Genomic DNA, 25,554 nt, shown 5'->3' with positions numbered 1-25,554 from the left:
AGTTTTGAAGTTTGGCCACCGTTTAGGTTTTTTAAAAGGCAGGTGCGGCCATGGAATATGGTTTCCAGAGCTGGCCCGAGACAGTCCAACAATTCAAGAAATCCAGTTCCTGGGATAACCTCCAGCCCTTTGGCCATCATAACTAAGAGCTTGATCCAAAGGCACTAAAGGCAATAGCATGACTCCCACTGCTTGTAATGGGTCTTGGATCAGGCCCTAAGGATATTTTGTGGCTCTTTGAAATGTGCAAGGAAGGAAGGAATGGCAATTCTTTACATTGTTTTTAAACTCTTGAGCCAATTGTACATCTAGGGCATTAGGAATTGCTATTAAGTGATAGGAAATTAAATGTTCCTGAAGTTCTCGGGCCCAGCCACTGCTGGTACAAACTGGTGCAGCTCCACAGACTTCAATGAAGCAATGCACATTTACACCAGCTGAGGATCTCGTTCATTATGTTATCACAGTGGGGAAATCATTTAAATAAGCACTGTACTACTACTGAACAAAATGAGAAAAGCTCAGTTAACACTTTAATTTTAAATCAATGCAATATAAATAATGCAAAACTGCATACGACCATGGAGCTGTTCATAATTAACACCTTTTAAGCAGGGTTTTAACATTTTAATGCAGAACCAGACGTCAAAATTGTGATCTTTCTGGTAGATTGTTATTAGTCTGTGAATAAGTCTTGACATGCATCTCATTTAATAGAGTTGTTTGGACAAAGAGTGGAAGAAATCAGTTTGATTATTTCTTGGGTGGATGACTTGAAAAGCAGTTTTGACACTTATTTATTGAATGGATGAATATGAGCAACATAAAAACAAATTAAGAGGATGACTAAAGTCTTTGGGCTAGATCCTGAGTTGGTGTGTAAATTGGTGTAGCTCCATTAACTTCAATGGAGCTTTGACAATTTACACCTGCTGAAGAACTGGCCCTTTAGGCTTGTAATTAACCGTACACTTAGGCACATATTTTATACTCATAACACAGTTTCAACATTAATGGATTTATCCTTCAAGGTGCTGAATGCCTCCACTCTTGTGAAGTCGGGGGGAGGGGAAGGAACCTCCAGAGATTACGCAGCATCTCAGGATTGGGGCCTAAGTGCTTGAGAAAACCAGTAAAGGGTATAATAATAAATCAGTTGGATGAGTGGAAGTTGATTGGGACAAATCTTCAGGCTTTAATATGCTAAATCATGCATGGTCTAACCTACTGGAACTCTCTATAGACCTTTACCAAAATAGTAGATACATTAGAACTGGTGGGTGTGATTTATTTATCCATGCTCATTATGTGAGGAGAGCTCATTGACATTTAAAGGTAAAACGTCCCACCCTTAGGCTAAATGCTCCTTCTCTTCATTTGGAAATGCTCCTTAGGAAACAGTCAATGGACATTTTCACAAGTCAGACGAAATGCCTCCTTTCTTGTCTACTTATGTGAGCCCATTTCTAATTCCACCCAACTGTCCACTCAACTTTCTCGGTTACCCTTTTAGTCTGCTGTATTTTTGCTCTCACTCTCTCTGGGCTCAGGATTCCTCCTCCTATTTGCAATGCCTATAGTTCCTCTTTGTATCCTTCCTGAGCTGTTGCTTTCCCTTACCTCACCTCTCTGTCTACTCATTTGTTTTCTTGTCCCAATTGTTCTCTGGCAATATTTCACTCTTTTATATAGTTCAGCAGATTTCAAAGTCAAATTTATTTTAAAAATGTATTATGTTTCCCTTTATAGCCTGTAGTGAGCACAAACGAACTTGCAAGGAAGATAACAATTTAAACTTACTAAGGACATTAATAAGTTTCACTTTGAAGTCCGCTGGTCAGAGAGCAAAACAGAAAGGATGTGTGGCCTAGGTCAGACACTGATCACACTGCATCTGGCTCAGTGAAGATGTCTATGCAATTCACTTTGAATAGGATGCTCGGCTGTATTAAGCAGGGGATAGAGAACAATACAGAAAATGAGAATTATGTGACTCAATAGTGCATCCTCATTTCAAGTATTGCACGCAGTTTTGGTTATACAATCATACAAAGTAGACTAGAAAGAGAAAATGTCTGGAGAAAAGCAATGGATATTTTTAAAGGTAAGCCGCAAAAGGCTTCTTTATGAAAGGAAATTAAAATTATTAGGATTATTTATTCTACAAAGGAGAAGCAAGGGTTATATAAAAAGACTACTAGGGTATAAACAAGTCAGTCTGTTCCAACTTTTCCCTTAAAATGAAATCTAGGGGACATTCAGCTAAAAAAGGCAATATGTCAAATTTTGCCCTTATTTACCCCATGTGCCTTTTCTGAAATCCAGCCCTCCAAATTTGGTTCAGTGCCCCGTATTCTGCTTTCTATTACATGAGTGCAACCCCCATGGAAATCAAAGCGAGTTGCACTCATGTAATAGACAGAAGAACAACTTAATATGTTGAAAATTGAGAATGTGGAAATATTTATGCAGCATCTAGTCAACTTCTAGAATTTACTTTTTTTCAGTTCATATATCATTTTTATTCGAAATGTAGTAAAATTCAAATAATGGTTAAACACATGAATAAAAATTAATCTGCAGTTACATTAACTAGAATTAAGATGAAAATAAATGTTCACACTTTAGAGTATAAAACCATCAGCAGCTGTGGTCAGGAAAGAATTGCCCCTCCATAGCAATTAGGACCTGATCCAGTGCCACTGCAATCCACGGAAATACATCCATTGACTTCAATGGGCATTGGAGCAGGGACTTAATTTCTCTTTGGTGCTAGCCTGGAGACGTCCTCACACACACGGAACTCAAAGACTGTCCATTTAACTAGAACTTCTACAGCTACACAAGGAAGACTTTTTTGTATCTACTTTCCTCCACCTACTCTCATGCACCTGTGCAATGACGGGCACAACTGAGCCTTCAACGTTTGTAGAAAAGTTTTCAGTAAGTCTAGTTCAAATATTTCCATCGAAACTGTTTTTCATCCGCCACCAAAATGGAATACCTTTTTTTCCACAAAAATTGTCTGCTTTCCACAGAAAATGTAATTTCTTAGTTGAAAAACGGAACCTCAGAGATCAAAGAAAAATTTCCACCAAGAACTATTTGGAAATGTCAAAAAGTTTGCTTTGCTTTATGGAACTAAATCAAAATTTAATTTCAGTTCGACATAAACAATGTCCTTCTGAGCAACCATAGTGCCTCACTGGAGCTGTCATTCAGCTGTCCCCTGCCCCATTCTCCTCTATGGGGATGGCTCCCCAGATGGACTACATCTCACATGATGCACTATGCCATTTGACTCCCATCACAGAGGCTCAATGGGACAGGAGACCATGGTGGAATTTTCCAAATAGAAATTCAGTTTTCAGCCCAAAAATTCAATTTTAATTTTTTTGCCAAAAAGTTGAAGTTTTCCACAGGACATTTTTTTTCCCAGACAGCTCTAGTTTTGAGATCCTCAGATAAAAGCCATTGTGTCAGTGCAAATGGTCATTATACAACAGACCTAAATCTCAGATTGGGTCATCCTATTTCTTAATACAGACATATAATAAATGTTTCTATGCAAGGCAGAAATCCTATTCTTTTAACACTTTTCATGTCCTGTTCTAATGCCATTTTTCCTCATTGTTTTACAAACACTATTACAGGACAAACTGTTTTATTCAGGAACAGCTGAAGGGATTTTCTGGAAAGGAAGACATTGAATAACATATGTGGAAGCACTGAATAAAAATGTCCATCGAGTTTAGAAAATCCTTTCACATTTTTCTGTGATCAGATATATATCATCTGCCATTCCTGGTAACATTCAATTCTTGACTTCTGTGCTGTTTGTAATTCTACAAACATACTTTGATTACAGATAGGCTGAATTACCCCAGAACTGGAGAATCACTTTACGTAGACTGTTTGTATTGCAGTCCGACATTCTGGGCAATTCACGTTGACAGATCATATTCATGGCACTGAGACTGGCTTGGAGAAAATGAATGTGACGCACCAAAACATGCTTGTGACCAGAAATACTTATCGGGCCTTATTCTAGACTGCCATGTTCCTCATGTAACCATTTACACATGTGTAAAGTGGGCATAAAACACTACCATAATTATTTAGGAGCATTTTACACCTACTTTGCCCAGTGTAAATGACCACAAAAGATGCAAGGCAGTGGTGAACCAGACTTAAGTAAAACTGACAGGGCCAATAACAATAAGAAAACTGTAGACAATATTAACTGATATTCAGGGGAGAGGGGGATTTCCAAATAGCACTTAAATAACTTAGAAGCCTAAGTCCCATAGTTTTCTAAGTGATTTGAGTCTAAATCTCAATGATTTTCAGTGAGACTACATCTCCTGAGTCCCTTTTGAAAATGGTGGTTAGGGTCCTAAATTACTTAGGGCCAGATTTTTAAAGGTATTCAGGCACCAAGTATGATTTTTCAAAAGCACCAATGCACCTAACACTCTTTGAAGTCAGTGGGAATTAGGGCCTAGATGCTTTTGAAAATACCACTCCGTGCCTAAATACCTTTAAAAATCCGGCGCTTAGGCAATTTTGAAAGTTTTACTCATGGCCTTTATTTTCATAAGCACAGAACTGAATTATTACATTAATAGACATCTAGCAGCTAATACCTGCATCCTCAATAAACAATGGGCATAAAACTGTGGTTCAGTGATTTTAAGTAGTAAAACTGCCCCAGAAAAACAAACAAACAGAAAATGGCTGAACCTTATACCTTGTTGGCCTGAATTTAAAAAACAATAATATATGGTTTACTAAGGGGTTAATTTCAAAGCACATAACCTCAGATTTTTTTAGGGCAATCTCATATTCAGCACTGACTCAAAATTGTCAGTCAAGCGAACAGACAGTTTTGTTTGGGCAACAGCATACCTTCTTTGGCAGTTTTGGTACTTTATATCTATATGGATAAATAGCAACAGAACTGGAAGTGCAGTTATACTGTTACCCAATGTGTTGTGAGGTAATATGAGTTATATGAGTAAATGTCTTCAACCATCTCACAGAGTTACGTAAAACCTCCATCTGCCTAAGAGATGTCACTGTCAAGTCTGAGATTTTCAAAAGTGCTCCGTGTTGGGCTAATTCTGGTCCTACTTAAATCAATGTTAAAACTCTCATTGACTTCAGCGGAAACAGAGTTAGGCCAATGGTGTGCACTTTTGAAAATTCCTTCCTAAGGAACTGCAATCACCTATGATTTATGGGTACCTGGTATAACTTGATATCTTGATTTTTTTTTTAAAGGAGCGATACACTTTTTAGCAAGTTAACTCTGGAGTGCCAGCTACTCTTGAGGCAGGTACATGCACCTCAGTCAATCAGAGTTCTCCTTTAACAATGGTCATATAACAAAAAACACATAATAAAGTCTCTCTGCTGTCTGAGTTTGACCTACTTCCTCGGGAACCTACAGAACTCCTTCTTATACAAACCTACTGCAACTTAAAACAAGAGCTCAATATTTGCCCAGATGGCAACATACATTTTAAATTGACCTTTTATTATCCAACATACAATAAAACCCATGATGGTTTACAGCCTGCTTCTCAGAATTCTGAATGTCTGGAGCAATTAAAGAAGCTAAGGGAATGAAATTAGGGAATTTATTAATCTGTTTAATGGATGACTGTTACCCACTTCACATTATACCAAAACAGATTAGGCAGGTGACTGAAGATCCAGAAAACATCTGCTAAACAAAATCAAAATTAACGATAAACAGAATGAGTTCTTTGATAGCTGATTTTCCTCCATCTGTCTATAACAATAAAAGAGCTGCTAGAGACAGCTGCCAATTAGTTGCTAATTCAAAAACCCTTTTAGGAAGTGGGATCTGAGCTCAAGTAGCAGTACAGCGGCATGACTCTTTTATTTAACATTTATGTACCTTTGAACAAACTTGCTAATTGCTGTAGTTGTTATTACCCATTTGCTGATGGCCTTCCCCCATCACACTCTTCCTTCTCTCCTGGAGTTTATAGCCACTGGCTGTATCCATGCACTTGTGGATGCATGTTAAAAAAATCTAGTGATTATCCATCAGTATCTCCTGATGGCATTCTCCCTTTCTTTTTTAAACCCTGGATGGTCTTTATTCACAAAGCAAACATATAATTGTCTTTGACATCTTGTTGACGGTCTGGAGAGGCAGCTTACAAGAAGTAATTAAACTGGCCACTCACTGCATCCATTGTGGTTCCCCCTTTCACTGCTAAAAACACCTGTATAGATGGATTTTAGCTATTACAATAAGTAACCTGCTCACAGACCTCATACTCTGATGTGTGCCATTTAGTATCACAGTTTTGACCAAATCCTGAACCAAAGAGAGAGAGAGAGAGAGACTGCATCTGTGGCAGTACAGGGAAGGCAAAGCATCAAATGTTCCATCTTTACTTCTAACCATCTTCATTCCAACCTTAAAATTTTCTCTTCCCCTCTTATACAACTGGGCCACCTCCCCAGGCAATATTTACAAAACATCCTCCTCCTTTACTGTTCCAAAACCCCTCTAAGTTATCAGGTACCTTCATGTGTTGCTTCCAACTAGTTCGCTCATGGGGAATATTCTAGCATCACGATTTGGGTTAAAAAACGCAGACCTCTATATACAGATATCTTTTTGAGAAATACATTAAAATGGCAACTTACAAGAGCAACAAGGATAACAGGATTTTCAATTTCATTTCAGTAAAGTATAATGGGATTTATTCATAGAATTTAAAGTACCTTTAATTGAATAGATAAAAGGCATTACAGAGAGCTACCGTGTATACACATGGTACCTTTGTGCCAGCTCATGGGAAGATGGATATTTACTTGTCCTAATTATTCATAAAGATGATGTCCACAGCAAGCTTGAGATCAATGCCCACCTCTGTTATTTTCAAGCCTGCCTTAGTGGGAGTACCTCAAACACTGACATTCCCTTCCTGCAATGGAGATTCTCAGAGCACCATTCTGCAGTGGATTTGGGCCAAGTAATTCTTTTTTCTCCCTAGCAGATTTCAAAGTGTGAGTCTGAATCCCTAGTCAGCTAATGTGTTTATAAGTGACACTAGGAGAACAGAAACAAAAACAAAAACATCTCACACATCCCCAAGACTCTGTCATGCTACTTTGCATTGAATTATTTTTCCATGAAAACATCTGCAGGTGGGTTTTCATAAAATCTGACAGACAAATGTTATGAAGCAGGCTCTTGAAAATTTGGACAACAGTAGCCTCTTTCAAGTTTGTAGATTCACGTTTGTTTCAACATGCTACCTCAAGATCACTCAACAGTGACAAACAAATTGGAAAAAAAAAACCTATATTTTTCCTACCTTTTTTTCTTGTGGCTTCAAAGCCTCTCAATTCCTACAAGAAAAAAGAGATTTTTTTTAAGTATACAGGAATAGTTCATACGTAGCATAAAAACAGACCCACTAAAACATAGTCCCTGTCAGAGTGAAGTGCTTATGAGGCTTTAATCAATAACTAAACAGCTACAACTTCAAGTATTTAATGGATCAGTAGGTTATCCATCAGAGTCATCATTTTTGATCAAATTATAGTGAAAAGCATAAAACCTTAATTCAAATAAATATTTTTTTCCCTTTTGGGTTACAAGATCACAGGTCGAAGGGATTTTGTTATATTAACTATGTTGGTTTTACTTGTAAAACAGATACCAATCCTGGAAAGACTTATGTGCTTAGTTTTGAGGAAGTGAATAGGCCCAGATGAATTGACTACATTACTCGTGTTTAGAAGTAAAGATGTGCTTAAGTCTTTGCAGGATCAGTGCTGTCGACAGCATCTCTTGCAAAACATTAATTACTGCCATTTCTAGTAAAGCAAGCTTTTTTATTTTAATTTGATGCCTACAGAACAGTCACCAAGAGACCTATATTCCCAGACTATATGCCATCTCTTGAATCTCAACCATAAGTAGGTGTGTAACCATAAGTAGGTGTAAAAAGGAAAGGAGGACTTGTGGCACCTTAGAGACTAACAAATTTATTTGAGCATAAGTTTTCATGAGCTACAGCTCACTTCATCGGATGCATTCAGTGGAAAATACAGTGGGGAGATTTATATACACAGAGAACATGAAACAATGGGTGTTACCATACACACTGGAAGGAGAGCGATCAGGTAAGGTGAGCTATTACCAGCAGGAGAGCGGGGGGGGAGGGGAGAGGAGGGGAGGGCGACCTTTTGTAGTGATAATCAAGGTGGGCTATTTCCAGCAGTTGACAAGAACATAAGAAGGTGTGTGACAGACCATCTAATTTAAAGCTGAGCTAATAATTCATGACTACACACAAACACACAAATTTTCATGAAAATTCCCAAATAAAATACCACCTCTAACAACCAATACCTGAGACTGAGGAACTGGGGGGGATGCTGAGAGAAACACAAGCTATATCCTTTATTTACAATGAGTAGGACTCACATGACTTTACTAGTAGCCCCACTGACCACAATGGGACTGCCCACCTGAGTAAAGGCTGCAGAATCAGGCCCATTGATTGTAACCTTAAAACACAAATAAAGCCAACTCACAGAGACCTGCCTGGCTCACTGCATGTTCTCATATGGTGATTTATCACTTACACTAGCAGAAAAAGCATATGGGTGTTCCCTTGAGACAGCAGAGATTAGTGCCAGATGCTGACTTCCACCAACTTGGAAGCTAAGATCTCAATCCTTGCTTTGTTGCACCTACTTGTGCAGTAAAATTAGTTTTTGATGATCCACCCTCAGATTTTGAGAGCTGGTTCTCCTCCCTCTTACATCTGCTGCTGTGCCCTTGGTTGCATAGACACATCGTACATCTGAGTTCCTCAATCCTCTAACATAGGTTCAAAGTCCTCTGTTGTTACAGATGGTGGCCTCTCTAACCTCATTTCATTCCCTTAGCACTCACTGTTTGTATAAGTTTATTTATCTAAGCATGGAACTAAGCAAAGGTTTACTTCTCTTCTTCCTCTGAGAGTGAAGTAACACCTGGCCTCCCTAGATAACAAGAGTTTCATGCTCATATGATGCTTATTCTGTTTTCGTATGGACCTTATTATTTTAATTTTTAAAGTACAGTGGTCTACATTTAGACAAAGCAAAGTAAAATATAGCACCATATAGCTAATGCCATGTCCACATATACCTACTACCAGATGCAGGCAGGGAACTCCTGCCATATGGTAAGATACCAAGAGAGTGCACTCTAAAAGTAAAAAGATGTTGAAACTGAGAGGAAAAACAACAGGGTATAGGAGTGATGACAGGTGACAGTTCCTACCAAGCTAAATCAAGACTTAAGATGTAGTGGACAACATTATTAACTACCTCAAACTAGTTAGCAGGAAAATTTAACATTGGATCGAGTTACGTTATGTAACGAAGCCACACGGTACTATATTTAGTCATATATTAGATACACAGAACTTTTTACTGTAGATGATTTTGTGTCTTGTCTTCATCTATCTTAAGGGCATAAGAATTCCAAGTAGAGGTTGTTGAAAATTTTCTGACAAAACCAAGTTTCTTTGAAAAATGCTGATTTGTTGAACCAGAAATTTCTTGTGATAGTCAGTCAGGTTTGACAAACTTGCTGAGTCATGGACAGAATTCCCTGCCAGATCAACTGGCAGGCTATCAGGCAGCCTTGCCATGCAGGCTGCTCCAGGGCTGGGGACCCTGGCACATAGGGACCACAGTGCCAGATTAGCTAGTCACTCAGGTTGAACCCAAGTCCTGAGTTTCAGCCAGCTCTAGTTCCATATTTGCTTATCAATTTATAGAGAGGAGGTCCCTTCTAGTGGGCCCAAATTTCTCCATCCTCTGTACAGAATTACACCATTGCGTTCACAGATTGACTTGGAAATTGGTGACACAACCAGTATATCCTACCTACTCTGATCAGTGCAAAGCAATTGTTACCATTAACATACATGGATATGTACAGCCAGGAACAAATTCTTGTCTGGTGTCTAGTTGCTGTGTAGACATACCCCAAGTGACAGAAGCTCCTTGGCAAAGGGTCATTGGAAACAACTTCACTTCAGACCTGAAAAATTCGTCTTGCAGGATATTTATCCATAAAGAATAACATTAACGTATCTACAGAAAGCACATAAATTGTCAAGACTCAATCATTGCAAGAAGTATGGAAAGATAATATATAAGGAATAACATATTAAAGTTGAACATATGCTTTATGGACTTGGAGTGAAAATTAGTCACCAGGGTAATGTATGTTGGAGATGACCCATTCAAGCAACAGGAGTTATTACCCCTCCCTAGTCAGCTGCTGATGTAATACAAGGTTCTGTTGTCTAGTTTTGCTATACCCTGAACAGTCAATGGAAAACCATCAAAGAAATTTGCAAATGATCAAAAGCACTTGGAGGTGAAAAGGAACATAATAGCAGGCAGGAGATTGCCCTAGCTATGAACAAAGGCAAAAGGTTGTTTCAGTATAACAGAGTGTAGAGAAAGGCACTCAGTATTCATTCACTGAGGAAACCTCTTAAGGAGCAGGGGGGGTTCATGACTGTTTGGATTTTGGCCCTTGTGAAACCAGTTAGTTCTGAAACAGACTGAACTTGGGGGTGGGGTGGATTAGTTTATTGTATAGGAAAGGAGACTACTGATAAGTGTACACTTACCATTTGCATTTTATTATTTTGTTTTGTGTTGTAACAATTTTCCTCCATCGGTTCTCTTTTATTTTTAGTTAAATCTTCATCTGATGAAGTGAGCTGTAGCTCACGAAAGCTCATGCTCAAATAAATTGGTTAGTCTCTAAGGTGCCACAAGTACTCCTATTCTTTCTTATACAACCCTACTTGTCTTTCACTAAAAGTGCTCATGAATGCTGTGTGGTTTACAGAAGTGGTGGTTTAAGGTAAAACAGGTAAACTGGGTTGTGATAAGAAAAGGAGTACTTGTGGCACCTTAGAGACTAACCAATTTATTTGAGCATAAGCTTTCGTGAGCTACAGCTCACTTCATCGGATGCTCATGCTCAAATAAATTGGTTAGTCTCTAAGGTGCCACAAGTACTCCTATTCTTTCTTATACAACCCTACTTGTCTTTCACTAAAAGTGCTCATGAATGCTGTGTGGTTTACAGAAGTGGTGGTTTAAGGTAAAACAGGTAAAACTGGGTTGTGATAAGAAAAGGAGTACTTGTGGCACCTTAGAGACTAACCAATTTATTTGAGCATAAGCTTTCGTGAGCTACAGCTCACTTCATCGGATGCTCATGCTCAAATAAATTGGTTAGTCTCTAAGGTGCCACAAGTCCTCCTTTTCTTTTTGCGAATACAGACTAACACGGCTGTTACTCTGAAACCTGGGTTGTGATGCTGACAGATCAGCTCAGATCAGAGCCCTTGGGCAATTCACTGGTGGGTGAACTTCAAAGGAGTGTTAAAATACTATTTTGTACCTGGACAATTCACTTGTTAAAATGGATGTTAATGGTATTTGTCTTCATCTACCTACATCCTGTCTGATGTACACTAGTGTAACTAAATTAACCTGTTGTTGCTCTATCCTTTTTCATGTCCTGTAACTCTGTAATTACCTTTACATTATGTATACGACTCTACTTAATTAACATTACGTCAAAAGGCCTGTATTTAGTGTTTAGAAGTGAACTTAATTTATATGCAGATGATATGAACGCTAATGAAGAATTGTTCCTGGCTATCCCATTATGTACTCTGGTAACTGGATAACCTTAATTTAAAGTGTGTTAGTTTTAAGATAGGAAAGTACTGGATGTGAAAGGTTCATGAAAACTGGCAGTTACATAGACTGATTCAGGTGGAAACTTAGGATGTGAACCTTGTCCTTGTAGAAAACTGCATATGGCAGATCTGTGACCAATGCATTCACTTTTCCCACCCTCCCTAGCGGAGGTGATGGCCACTAAAAAAGCTACCTTTGCTGAAAGATGTAGAAGCAAACAAAGTATGAAGCTAAAGGTGTGAAAGGGGGATCCATGAGAGCAGGCAACACTGAATTCAAATCCCATAATGGTGCTGGATCCCTGATAGGCAGAAGCAATCTATCTAGCCCTTTCAGGTTGTGATAGGGTGAGTAAAAACAGTCATTGATTTGAGGGAGAAACTCTGAGATGGCCACCAGATGCACTCTAAAGAAACTAAGGGCTACACCTGACTCCTTAACATATAAAAGATAGTCCAGAATGTCTGAGTAGGTGACATATTGTGATAGGCTGCCCAGACAGAAAATCACGTCCGTTTCCACAGCTTTTGAGGGAGGTTTTCTGCTTTTAAGAGAACATTCCGGACTGCAGCTGAGCAGTGAGCCTCCTCTGCATTTTACCAGTGATGAACTATGCCATGTCATGCAGCATTTTAGGATTCAAGTGCAGTGCCCAGCTATGGTTCTCTGTGATGAGGTCTCTGGTTATTAGTAACAGCAAAGATTCTCAAGTCAACAGCTTGCATAGGTTGAATACTATGGCTGTCTTGGACAGGCTGGCACTATTAAGATCATTCTGCCATGATCTTGTTTCAGCTTGAGAATGACTGAGGATTAGAGGCACTGGTGGATGTCCATACAAATAGGTCCTTGTCCCATGGAAAAAGGAAAGCATTGGATATTGATCCAGGGACTGGAACTGACCCTGGAACTGAAGTGGAGACACTGAGTTGCCAACAGATCCGCAAGTGGAAAAATCTCTATGTGGAACACTGAGACTAAAATGACTGTGTTGAGGAGACTATTTGTGGTCTAAGTTGAAGGACCTGCTCAGACAATCTGCCAGACCATTTTGAACCCCATGACAAGTGAGACACCCTGAGAGTAACCAAGCTCTGAATGAATAAATTCCACAACTTCACTGTCTCCTGGCAGAATCTGTCTGACCTGACATGTTTGTTCCCGTAAAATACAGCTGTAGTGTTGTTGGCAAGCTCTTGGATGGCTTTCCCCTGAATGTGAGCCAGGCACTGCTGACATGCACGAACTATTGCTCATAACTCAAGAATGTTTATGTGCAACCTGGCCTCATGCACAGTTCACAACCCTTAACCCTAAAGACTCCCCAGATGCACTACCCACCCATGGCTGAAGCATCTGTCACCAACCTCAGAGGGGAGAAGTGGCAAAATAGGAGCTCACATGCAGACATCGTCTTGACTCATCCACCAGGTCAGAGACAGCAACAGGTGGGATGCACGCTAGCTTGTCCAGGTGGTGGATGTGGTAGACAGATCTGAGCCAACCTGTAACACTCTGAGGTGCAGCCTGGCATGAAGGGTCACATAGGTACATGCAGCCATGTGGCCTGTGAGCCTGAGGCAATTCCTCACAGTAGTCTGCATGTGATCCTTGATGGATACACAGGGGTTGTATATAGTCTAAAATCTGGGAAAATACAGAAGTGCTCTGGCAGAGGTCGAAGCCGGGACTATCCCGACGAATTCTATCCTTAGAAGAAGAGGCAAAACCATCCACTATTCTTGGTTTAATTTCAGGCCCAGAATGTTGAACAGTCAGTCTGATAGAAGGGATAATACTCCTACCTAGGCTGGTATTGAGGATGATATTTTGTCTCATGGTAGCCAGAGTGTAGAGACCCAAGGAATTCTAAGACTCCATGCATCTGAAGAAGTGGGTATTTTACCCACAAAAGCTAATGCCCAAATAAATGTTGTTAGTCTTTAAGGTCCACCAGACTCCTCGTTGTTTTTAAGGACTTCTAAACCATATGAGTTCTTCCACATGTGCAAAGCCTCATCTGTTTTAGATGAGAACAAGGATAGGTTCTCAATTGTGCGTCATACCTCCACAGGAATCCCTGAGGACTACAACCAGGAAGAACAGTGCATAATTACTGCCTATGCCATGGCTGCAGAATCCGTTGTGTCCAAGGAGACCTGCCGAACTGATTGAGAGAAGAGGCAGCAACAAGGCACTGAAATCTGTTCTTTTGGAACCTTCCGGCAGTTTATTCCCAAATTGAGAGACTGCCTCCCAGTTAGAATAGTCATATCTTGACAACAGTGCATGATGATTGGCAATATGGAGCTGTAAATTTGCTGCAGAATAAATCTTTCTGCCAAAAAGATGTTGGCATCTTTTTCTTTAGGGTAGCCTTAGCTTGGTCCTGACAGTTTTCCTCCTTCACTGCAGCCACAATGAGGCGAACCTGAGCTAGGATGTAAGTCAAACAGTGCAAACCCCTGGGACAGAACCTGACCGCATTCCATTCCTTTGGAATGGAGAAAGGGGTTTGTCACAGTGCTTTGATGGGATGCATAATGGCATCATTTTTAGGCAGAGCTACCTTTCCTGCCACAGCAGGATGGAGAATATCAATCAGCTTTTGGGTATTCTCCTCCACTAGCACCATCTGAATGCCAAAAGCAGCTTTCATTCTCCAGAGAAGCTCTTGGTACACCTTAAAGTAATCTAGTACTGGGGAGGATGCCTCTGGTATCTGAGCCTTGTCAGCTGATGAGGATGCATGAAGAGGAGACCAGAGGAGAGTGCTCCTAAGGGTGGTCCTGTGGAACCAGGGTAGGGTCAAATCTGGTACTTGAAACACCATAGGCTGATCAGTACAAGTTCTCGGTACCATCAGAAGGCGGCTCCCTCCCAGGGACAAGATAGCAGCGATGTTTATCTGGATGCTGGGGACATCCAATCGGGCAAATGAAGGGGCTGATAAAATACTGAGCCCCAGGTATGTCTGGCCCAAACATCCCAAACCCTGTCTGTTCTCTTTTCAAACCTATACAGATGAGTATGGGAATGGGACTGGAAGAAAGCTCTGGACTCTTGGTATTGTGAAATCGAGAGTCTACCTTGGAGTCTGAATCCTACACCCTAGATTTCAAAGAGCTGACCTCTTATGTTTCCGAGGCCAGGATTGCTCTGAAGTCCCAATAATGGGGGATCTTCTTCAGCTCCTATCTGCAAGCAAAGCTTGGGAAGCACTCCAGAAAGGAGTCGTCAAAGAGCTTGCCTTGGATGACCAAAGGGGGGTTTCTAACGCTGGTCCATAGACAGTCTCCATCAGGATGTAGTAGAGGTGTTCCTCCCTCAGCTTCTTCATCTTGGGTCTGGAAGCTGTGAAAAATTTAGCACCTGTCTCTAATATGGCCTCACCTAAGCTCTTGAGACAGCACAAATGAGGGTCATAGAATCATAGAATATCAGGGTTGGAAGGGACCCCTGAAGGTCATCTAGTCCAACCCCCTGCTCGAAGCAGGACCAATTCCCAGTTAAATCATCCCAGCCAGGGCTTTGTCAAGCCTGACCTTAAAAACCTCTAAGGAAGGAGATTCTACCACCTCCCTAGGTAACGCATTCCAGTGTTTCACCACCCTCCTAGTGAAAAAGTTTTTCCTAATATCCAATCTAAACCTCCCCCACTGCAACTTGAGACCATTACTCCTCGTTCTGTCATCTGCTACCATTGAGAACAGTCTAGAGCCATCCTCTTTGGAACCCCCTTTCAGGTAGTTGAAAGCAGCTATCAAATCCCCCCTCATTCTTCTCTTCTGCAGGCTAAACAATCCCAGCTCCCTCAGCCTCTCCTCATAAGTCATGTGTTCTAGACCCCTAATCATTTTTGTTGCCCTTCGCTGGACTCTCTCCAATTTATCCACATCCTTCTTGTAGTGTGGGGCCCAAAACTGCACACAGTACTCCAGATGAGGCCTCACCAATGTCGAATAGAGGGGAACAATCACGTCCCTCGATCTCCTCGCTATGCCCCTACTTATACATCCCAAAATGCCATTGGCCTTCTTGGCAACAAGGGCACACTGCTGACTCATATCCAGCTTCTCGTCCACTGTCACCCCTAGGTCCTTTTCCGCAGAAGTGCTGCCTAGCCATTCGGTCCCTAGTCTGTAGCGGTGCATTGGATTCTTCCATCCTAAGTGCAGGACCCTGCACTTATCCTTATTGAACCTCATCAGATTTCTTTTGGCCCAATCCTCCAATTTGTCTAGGTCCTTCTGTATCCTATCCCTCCCCTCCAGCGTATCTACCACTCCTCCCAGTTTAGTATCATCTGCAAGTTTGCTGAGAGTGCAATCCACACCATCCTCCAGATCATTTATGAAGATATTGAACAAAACCGGCCCCAGGACCGACCCTTGGGGCACTCCACTTGATACCGGCTGCCAACTAGACATGGAGCCATTGATCACTACCCGTTGAGCCCGACAATCTAGCCAGCTTTCTACCCACCTTATAGTGCATTCATCCAGCCCATACTTCCTTAACTTGCTGACAAGAATACTGTGGGAGACCGTGTCAAAAGCTTTGCTAAAGTCAAGAAATAATACATCCACTGCTTTCCCTTCATCCACAGAACCAGTAATCTCATCATAAAAGGCGATTAGATTAGTCAGGCATGACCTTCCCTTGGTGAATCCATGCTGGCTGTTCCTGATCACTTTCCTCTCATGCAAGTACTTCAAGATTGATTCTTTGAGGACCTGCTCCGTGATTTTTCCAGGGACTGAGGTGAGGCTGACTGGCCTGTAGTTCCCAGGATCCTCCTTCTTCCCTTTTTTAAAGATTGGCATTACATTAGCCTTTTTCCAGTCATCCGGGACTTCCCCGGTTCGCCACGAGTTTTCAAAGATAATGGCCAATGGCTCTGCAATCACATCCGCCAATGACCAGTACAGGCTTTCTGAACCTAAGCAAGGTTTGAAACCTTGGTACCATGGTGTATGCTCCCCTAGGACCAGGTGAGGCCCATCTGACTGGGGGAAAGAAAACAAATTAAGAATACATTTTTTTAAATGAAATAAGAAATAAAGACACAAAAAGGAAAAAATATCAAATGTCAAATGATGAAAAATGAGTATCACTAGGAAGCAACCAAGTAGTGAAGAGTTTGTTCACAGTGAACACATACGTTCTGACCACACACGGTAATAAGGAACTGAAGGAGCGGGGAGAGCTCCACCCTTTATTTCTTTGGCTTCAGAGCGGAGCAGCACAAATGTGGACGGGGCTGTCCCTGTACGTATTATGAGGGAAACCTCTCCAGCACCAGTGGACAGGCACGCGCACACACCTACAGTGGAATGGACATATGCAAGCACTAGAAGAACTTCTTCTAGTTTAAATCCCTGGCACTTTGATTAAAGCTGTGACTATCTGAGACAATTTGAGACCACTCTAGTTACTAATGCAAACACATCTCTCTCTGTTGTTACCTTGTCCTCTGTCCTACTTGTCTATTTTTTCATCTCTCTAGTACTTAGGTAATATATGATAGTAAGATCTCTGGGGTAGGGGATGTCCTTACATTATTTGTTTGTATAATGCCTAGTACAATGCGCCGTAATTCCTGATTAGGGTTCTTAGGGATACCATAATAGAAACAACAAAATAATGATTTATCCCTCCTTTGGGGAATATTGTCCATATGCATCGAAGGATTAGATTTTTATCAGCAAATGTTGGTAAACAGCGATTTCACTGTAGGCACGCAAAACAATGAAAAAATATTTCCATCTATAATCATCAAAATTTACAGACAGGCAATGCAAGAAAAATACTGCTTGAGATCTTACAGAGGAAAATCCAGTGATTTAGACTTGATTTAGGCTTGCTACAAATGGACTAGGGAATGAATAGTATATTTTTTTAAAAAAGGTATGATTTGTTGATTTCAAGATATTTACTTTGTTAATATCACATGTCAAAATACACAGTTTGTGTTTTAACAGTTTATAAAGCTTAACTTTTTAAATCTCACTGTACACTGTCATTAAATAATTCTCACCCTCCCATAATTTCACAACTGTGAAAGTTTAGAGAGAGACACCTAAAAAAGTGCTTAAAAATAAACATTGATATTATCTGTCAAAACTATAAAAAACAAAAAACAAATTCTGCCAAGCCTGATTATCCAACATTCAAGCTGGACAGACTTCAAAAACAACAGAGTATGCTGAGGACTTCCAACTATTAAAGCTTCTAATCCCAAATCCTTTTTTATTCCCCCACCCCAGGCAAATGTTGCACTGAACCTTATGGGAAATTTGTTCAAATGAAGGCTACAGGATTTGGAGCTTTGTTAGTTATAGGTTGTGTGCAATGTATTCATTAGTATGTGGTAATTCCTTCGATGACACCTTCTTCCTCTTCTGTGACACCCCTTGAACTTGAGTTTCCAACCTGAACAGATGCCACAGAGCTGTAGAATCTTGGCCGGGTTCCTTAAATAATAATCCTCAATAAGACTAAAGGACTGGTTGGAAACTTCAAGTGCACTGTTAGAAACAGATTATTCACCAGCAACCACACACCACACAACAGAACCACTAACCCAGGAACCTATCCTTGCAACAAAGCCCGTTGCCAACTCTGTCCACATATCTATTCAGGGGACACCATCATGGGGCCTAATCACATCAGCCACACTATCAGAGGCTCGTTCACCTGCACATCTACCAATGTGATATATGCCATCATGTGCCAGCAATGCCCCTCTGCCATGAGTGGATGGGTAATTACACAAAGTAAAACTATTTCCCCATGTTTATCCTCCCCTCCCCCGTTCCTCAGACATTCTTGTCAACTGCTGGAAATGGCCCACCTTGATTATCACTTCAAAAGGTGTTCCCCCCCCCCCTGCTCTCCTGCTGGTAATAGCTCACCTTAAGTGGTCTCTCTGGTTACAGTGTGTATGGTAACATCCATTGTTTCATGTGCTCTATGTATATAAATCTCCCCACTGTATTTTCCACTGAATGCATCTGATGAAGTGAGCTGTAGCTCACGAAAGCTTATGCTCTAATAAATTTGTTAGTCTCTAAGATGCCACAAGTACTCCTTTTTCCTTTTTGAGATTATCCTCAGTATCATTAACTAGAGTGAAGGGAAATGTAAATCAAACTAAGAGTTGACAAGGCTCATCTAACCCCAGGCCAAAGTAGAAAAAACAGCTATGTTTGGATATTTTCTTATAATATAATTCTCAACAGACATAACCTGTGTGATCTAGAGGGATGTCTAAAATGGCAGCCAGGATTAGGATAAGACATTTTAAGCATTTATTCTGTTCATACAGTGAAGTTCTGAAATACCTAGACAGTTACACTCCCAGGGGCCTCTCAATGCTTTCCCCAATATTGCTGTTTGAGAGATGAGGCACAAGGTAGAAAGATCACAGATACATTCCTATATCATTCAGTCTGTGTACATATAGTATGTGCAAAAATGAAAAGCGCTTTTAACCTTACCCTGGAGCCCCGTCTTTTAACAAGTTGTTTGAATTCTTCATAGTTTAAAGGTTTAGCGATTAATAGTAATACAACCATTACATTGATCAAAATAAAATGAAGACATGAAGCATTTAGAAAGGTCAATTCCCTTTCACCCACTCTTTTTGGTATATCAGTAAAAACATAGGCTCTGTGAAGTTTACATGGAAGCTCCTTTTCTTCTTGTAACATATTGGCCCTTTAAACGACAGCTCTGATTGAACCTAATATTAAACAAACAAAATGCCCGTGAAAATGTGTGGTGGAAAAGCAACAGGAAAATGTGACATCATACTTCAATCCATCATTCCTCGTTAACTACTAGAACAAGGGTGCTTTATGTTTTCAAAAAGCTTCAGTTAAATCATCTCTTTCTATAGAGAAACCACAACACAAGAAAAACTAAGGCAAAAATTGAGCCTGGTTAATAGGTAGGGCTTGGATGGAGGCCACAGGCTTTTGCCACTGCTGGATGGGGAGAGAGGCTTTGGAAGGCTTTCAGTGTTTGTGTTGGTGAAGCCACAGCGGGGCCAGTGTTCAAGTTTATCTTATTTGCCTGCTGGGTGACCTCAGGCAACCCACTTTTCCTTGTGCCCCAGCAAAATGTAAATGGAGACTGTGATGCTGACAGGCAGGTGCCAGCCCATGTGAGATCCTCAGGACAATTCACTGGCATGTGAATATCAAAGGAGATGTAGACTGTATGGTTTTCATCTGCCTGTATCCCATAGTTTGCTATTACATTACTAGTACATTATGTATATCCTATAATTAAATAACCCTAGATTAAAGGTGTTAGAACTTTGTGAAAATTAATGGAATATTACTTGTATCGTTCTCACTTATCTATTGCTATGTAACAGTGGGTATTTGCATTATGTATATCTCTGTAGCTACATTACTCATCAAAGAAGATGCTAACTTCAAAGCAAGGGCCATTGAGTTCACAATGGAAATTCACAGACTCATTCTGCATTCCTTGTGCACAGCCAACAAAGAAAGGCCCACATGGGTACAGAAGCTGTCAGCTAGCTTTTTGTGTGAGGAAGATAATAAAAGGTGGATTCAAAGAAAGATCCTTCATCTCTGAACTGTTTGGACACTGACAGGGAACTGTTCCAGATGCTAGGTGGAGACCCCCCAAGTTACTCTGGGTGACCCTGAGAGACATTTGGAAAACTAGAAGATTACTACATCTCTGCTATCATTTTGGACTTGCAAACTTTACCTCACCTGTCAGCACTTTAACCTCTCAATAACTCATTTCTTTTCTTAGCTAACAAATCCTTAGTTTACTAGAAAACTGGCTACCGGTGTTGTTTTCGGTGTAAAATCCAGAGTACCAATTGCTTTGGGACAAGTGATTGTTCCTTTGGGATTGGAGTAACATGAGGTGGTGTAATTTTTGGTTTTAAATAACCTTTTATCACAAAGTTCAGTTTGTCTGGGTGGCAAGATTGGCTGGAGCATCTAGGGAGACTGTCTGTGACTGGTATAGTGATCCAGCTGTTCACATTTGTTACTCGATTGGTGAAATCTAATGACAAAATATACCACCAGTTAGGGGTGTCTGTCCTTGTTTTCTAACAGTCTGCCCGGAGACACAACTGAGTGCCTGAGCCTCTCCTTACAGCATGACAAAGACAATCACATTTCCTTTGTAAAGCATATTAACATCTATCGATGAAAAGCCCTAGGTAAAAGAGCTAGGTACCATTATATATAATAGATTATTAAATCTCATCAGGGAACATCACCAATAAGGCTAGTTTAAATGGTTGAAAGCCTTGTACCTGTTGCGTCCAGAGGTACATAATTATAGCAGACATATTCTAATCTCAGGTTTCAGAGTAGCAGCCGTGTTAGTCTGTATTCGCAAAAAGAAAAGGAGTACTTGTGGGACCTTAGAGACTAACAAATTTATTTGAGCATAAGCTTTTGTGAGCTACAGCTCACTTCATCGGACGCATTCAGTGGAAAATACAGTGGGGAGATTTATATACACAGAGAACATGAAACAATGGGTGTTACCATACACACTGTAACCAGAGTGATCACTTAAGGTGAGCTATTACCAGCAGGAGAGTGGGGGGGGGGGGGGGGGAAGGGACGGGGGACTTTTGAAGTGATAATCAAGGTGGGTCATTTCCAGCAGTTGACAAGAATGTCTGAGGAACAGTGGGGGATGGGGGGGATAAACATGGGGAAATAGTTTTACTTTGTGTAATGACCCATCCACTCCCAGTCTCTGTTCAAGCCTAAATTAATTGTATCCAGTTTGCAAACTAATTCCAATTCAGCAGTCTCTCGTTGGAGTCTGGTTTTGAAGTTTTTTTGTTGAAGAATTGCCACTTTTAGGTCTGTAATCGAGTGACCAAAGAGATTGAAGGGTTCTCCAACTGGTTTTTGAATGTTATAATTCTTGACGTCTGATTTGTGTCCATTTATTCTTTTACATAGAGACTGTCCAGTTTGGTCAATGTACATGGCAGAGGGGCATTGCTGGCACATGATGGCATATATCACATTGGTAGATGTGCAGGTGAACGAGCCTCTGACAGTGTGGCTGATGTGATTGGACCCTATGATGGTGTCCCCTGAATAGATATGTGGACACAGTTGGCAACGGGCTTTGTTTCTAATCTCAGTTACTCTAAGGTCTACAAAGTCAGATGAGTCACAAAGGTGTAACTGAGATCAGACCTTAGGTGTTCAACCAGCTCCTTATAAAAGAAGCACTTCAGCTCTCTTTAAAGAATTTTTTATTGTTCCTCTTAAGTAAAAGCACAATGAAGTTTGATAATATACTAGTGCAGAACCAAACTACTTTGACAGAAATGACACTAAAGTACTTGGATGCATAGCCTGAGGAAGAATAATTTTCCACAGAAGCTGTAAAGCAGATGGTTATAAATGAGCCTTATTTCATGGGCATCATTTAATGACTGCAAATTTCTTTAACTAAAAATGTAATTTTATCAAAGCATAAATCATATGTTTTGAAGAGGGAATTCGCTTCAGATTTTTCATTCACTCTACAAAACCTTTACATGAATGTGGCTTGCAAATCATTTTAAATACCATTTACCTAATACAATACAACAGCTTTAGTCATCAAGGTTAACTTTTAGCACCTATTATCCTCCTTTTTAATGATAGTTAATTGAACTAACTTAAAATTAAAAATGAAGTTCTGTAAAGGTCTAATTTAACTGTGTATTTGAACTGCATGAATCATTGTTTATTCTGAAATCAATGTAATACCTATTATTCACAAGGCATTTATCTATTGGAGGGCTGCCCTTCTGGAGGACTAACCATTCTTGTGACTTGAAAGTAGATGTAGTGTCAGCAAGTGTGAATCACTATTACTACCTGAGATGGAAAAAATATAATGGAAATAGCATATTTCTTCAGATGTTCCCCCTTCAGATGTTCCTGTGCCCTATGACAACACAGCTTTATTTTGCCTGAGTCTCCGTATAACACCGACTTACTTCAGACACCTGGATGAACATACATACAATTTGACAACATTTTTGCACAAAACTTTTCTGCTGCTATAAAAGAAGGGTCTCCAGCTGCCACGCAAAGAAACAATGGATACTTTGTGTAACAATCTTCTGATTAATGTTGAACCATGGCTTTTGCCAATAAACTGAGTATTTTGAAATGGACTATCATGGGGTGGCCAACCTGAGAAGAATTTACCCATGTACATTGCCAAAGAGCCACAGTAATACGTCAGCAGCCCCACATCTGCTCCCCAGCCCCGCTTCCAGAGCCTCTCGCCCACTGGCAGCCCTGCCAATCAGCACCTCCCTCTCCCGATCAACTGTTTTGTGGCGTGCAGGAGGCTCTGGGAGGGAGGGGGGAGAAGCGAGGGCACGGCAGGCTCAGGGGAGGGGGTAGGAAGGGATGGAGTGAGGGCTGGGCCTGTGGCAGAGCCAGGGGTTGAGCAGTGAGCACCCCCCGGCACATTGGAAAGTTGGCACCTGTAGCTCCAGCCCCGGAGCCGGTGCCTATACAAGAAGCCGCATATTAACTTCTAAAGAGCCGCATGTAGCTCCAGAGCCACAGGTTGGCCACCCCTGGACTTTCAGATTTCCTTGAGAGAAAAAGCAAAACACAATTCTAGAAAGAATGTATTCCTTTATAGTGACCGAGGCAAATACTCTCCAGAGTGACAGAGAAAAGTAAGATCTAGCTATATAACATGATGCATATGCAGTCTGATGCATGATGGCAATGTGGCATAAAGGTTTTATTGATGCGCTTTGGGGATGGATTGAGTAGCAAAACCACGAGAGTTATGCTGGTTAACCTAGATGAATGCAAATGAAGCCTTTGTACAATAAAAGGATATTCAAAATACGTATTTGTTGTGTGTGTGTGTGTACACAGTGAAATACACACATTGATTATCAATATATCTCCACATACACAAATTGGCCTAGCACTACAAGATGCTGTTTTGTCCAGAGCAGGGTGTGCAAATTTCTTTTGCAGATGGAAGCTATGTGTATGGATGCAGCATGGTCAAGAACTTGGCACTGACCTCTGTACTGAGCAGAAATAACTTAAGACCCTGCACGTCAGCTCCCTTACTCAAAAGGGCACAAGATAAAGAGGGGCAAAGAGTGAATGTCTCTAAGTCAGAGCCTAAGTACGGTCCTCTGTGACGTTATCTGATTAAAATATGACAATGTACATCATTGTTGCTACCACTGTTATATAATTGCAACAGATCTCGTACAAAGTATGTCAAGTAAAGGGTCTATGGAAAGGTTATGATTTGCTGAATATGATTATGCTATTTGTATGTATGTATCATTTTTGTATCTGAAGTTATGAATATTAACTCTGTACCTGTATTTCAAATGTTTTCTCCTGTGGTAACACCACAGTATTTAGCCTGCACATCTTAAAGGGACTATTCAAGTTAAATGAATCATCAAGGAACACTTAACTCACAATGGACCATGGGAGATACCTATCTACACTTAATGGACTTTCCTCTCCTGGCCTCTACTATGACTAAGCAAAGCATGCATGGACATGTGACTTGCCCATGTGACTCCAAACACCATCTTGTTGCTCATAATTTTCTACAGTGAGAACAATGGGTTTCTCTTCACTTGGCAGAAGCTATAAAAGACTCTGGAAACATCTCCATTTTGCCTCCTTCCTGCTCAAATCTCTGGATTATGAATTTATACTAATGGGAGCATTCTAACCATTCGACTGAGACCCTTCCAAAGATTTGGAAGCAACCAGAGACTTCACAAGCCAGCAGTTTATTCCATCATTGCTACGAGCATGATCCAAGAACTTTGCATTTATTGTACTTATTTGATTCCTTTTAACAAATTTTAACTCTCACCTTTTTCCCCTTTCTTTTTTATAAATAAACCTTTAGATTTTAGATATTAAAGGATTGGCAACAGCCTGATTATTGGGTAAGATCTGAGTTGTATATTGACTTAGGTATATGGCTGGTCCTTTGTGATCAGAAGAACCCTTTTGTTTGATTAAATTGGTTTTAAATAACCACTCATCATTAAATCTAGTGTTCTTGGTAGTGATACAACAGGGGGTTCTCAAACTGGCGGTCGTAACCCCTCAGGGGGTTGTGAGGTTATTATGTGGGGGGCTGCGAGCTGTCAGCCTCCACCCCAAACCCTGCTTCACCTCCAGCATTTATAATAGTGTTAAATATTTTAAAAAGAGTTTTTAATGTATGGGGGGGGGTCGCACTCAGAGGCTTGCTGTGTGAAATGGGTCACTAGTACAAAAGTTTGAGAACCACTGTGATACAAGGATGGGAATGCCTCAGGAAGCTGCTTTTCTGACTGCTTGTTGGCCAGTGTGGTGAAACAGAAGTTTACATTTGTTGCTGCTTTGGTTTTTCTTATGGGGGAATAACTACCAGTTTCAGGGTGTGCCTGCCCTATTTCTCAGTAGTTTATCCTGAATTTGGTATTTTTAGTTGTGACCCACAGAGGCACGGTGACACTCCTCCACAAACAAATGAGGTTCTCAGCTAAACGTTCCCCTCAAGCCTTTTTCCTGCAAACAAAACAACACTCAATAATACAGGATTGGGTTTCCTCATGATCCCGTGTCCTTCACTTAACAGCAGTAAAAACAGAGCCATGTTGGTTTCAGCATGGCTAATATAGACCCGGCATAGACCCTGGGTGAGAATTCAGTTCAGTAGCCCGCTCTGAATCCAGAGTTGTGC

General features: G+C 40.7%; 1 protein-coding gene across 1 annotated transcript in view; it reads right to left on the bottom strand.

Annotated features, from left to right (window-relative positions):
* FSTL4 (follistatin like 4) overlaps positions 1-25,554 on the bottom strand; it is a 470,937-nt gene that overhangs the window by 428,229 nt on the left and 17,154 nt on the right. Inside the window, exon 2 of the mRNA XM_077824942.1 lies at positions 7,365-7,398. Coding sequence (XP_077681068.1) covers positions 7,365-7,398 — 34 coding nt within the window. The remainder of the gene's footprint in view (positions 1-7,364; positions 7,399-25,554) is intronic.

This window comes from Eretmochelys imbricata, chromosome 8, assembly GCF_965152235.1.
Source record: "Eretmochelys imbricata isolate rEreImb1 chromosome 8, rEreImb1.hap1, whole genome shotgun sequence".
Lineage (NCBI taxonomy): Eukaryota > Metazoa > Chordata > Testudines > Cheloniidae > Eretmochelys > Eretmochelys imbricata.
The sequence above is the reverse complement of the archived record's forward strand: the minus strand, read 5'-3'. Positions and strand labels throughout refer to the sequence as shown.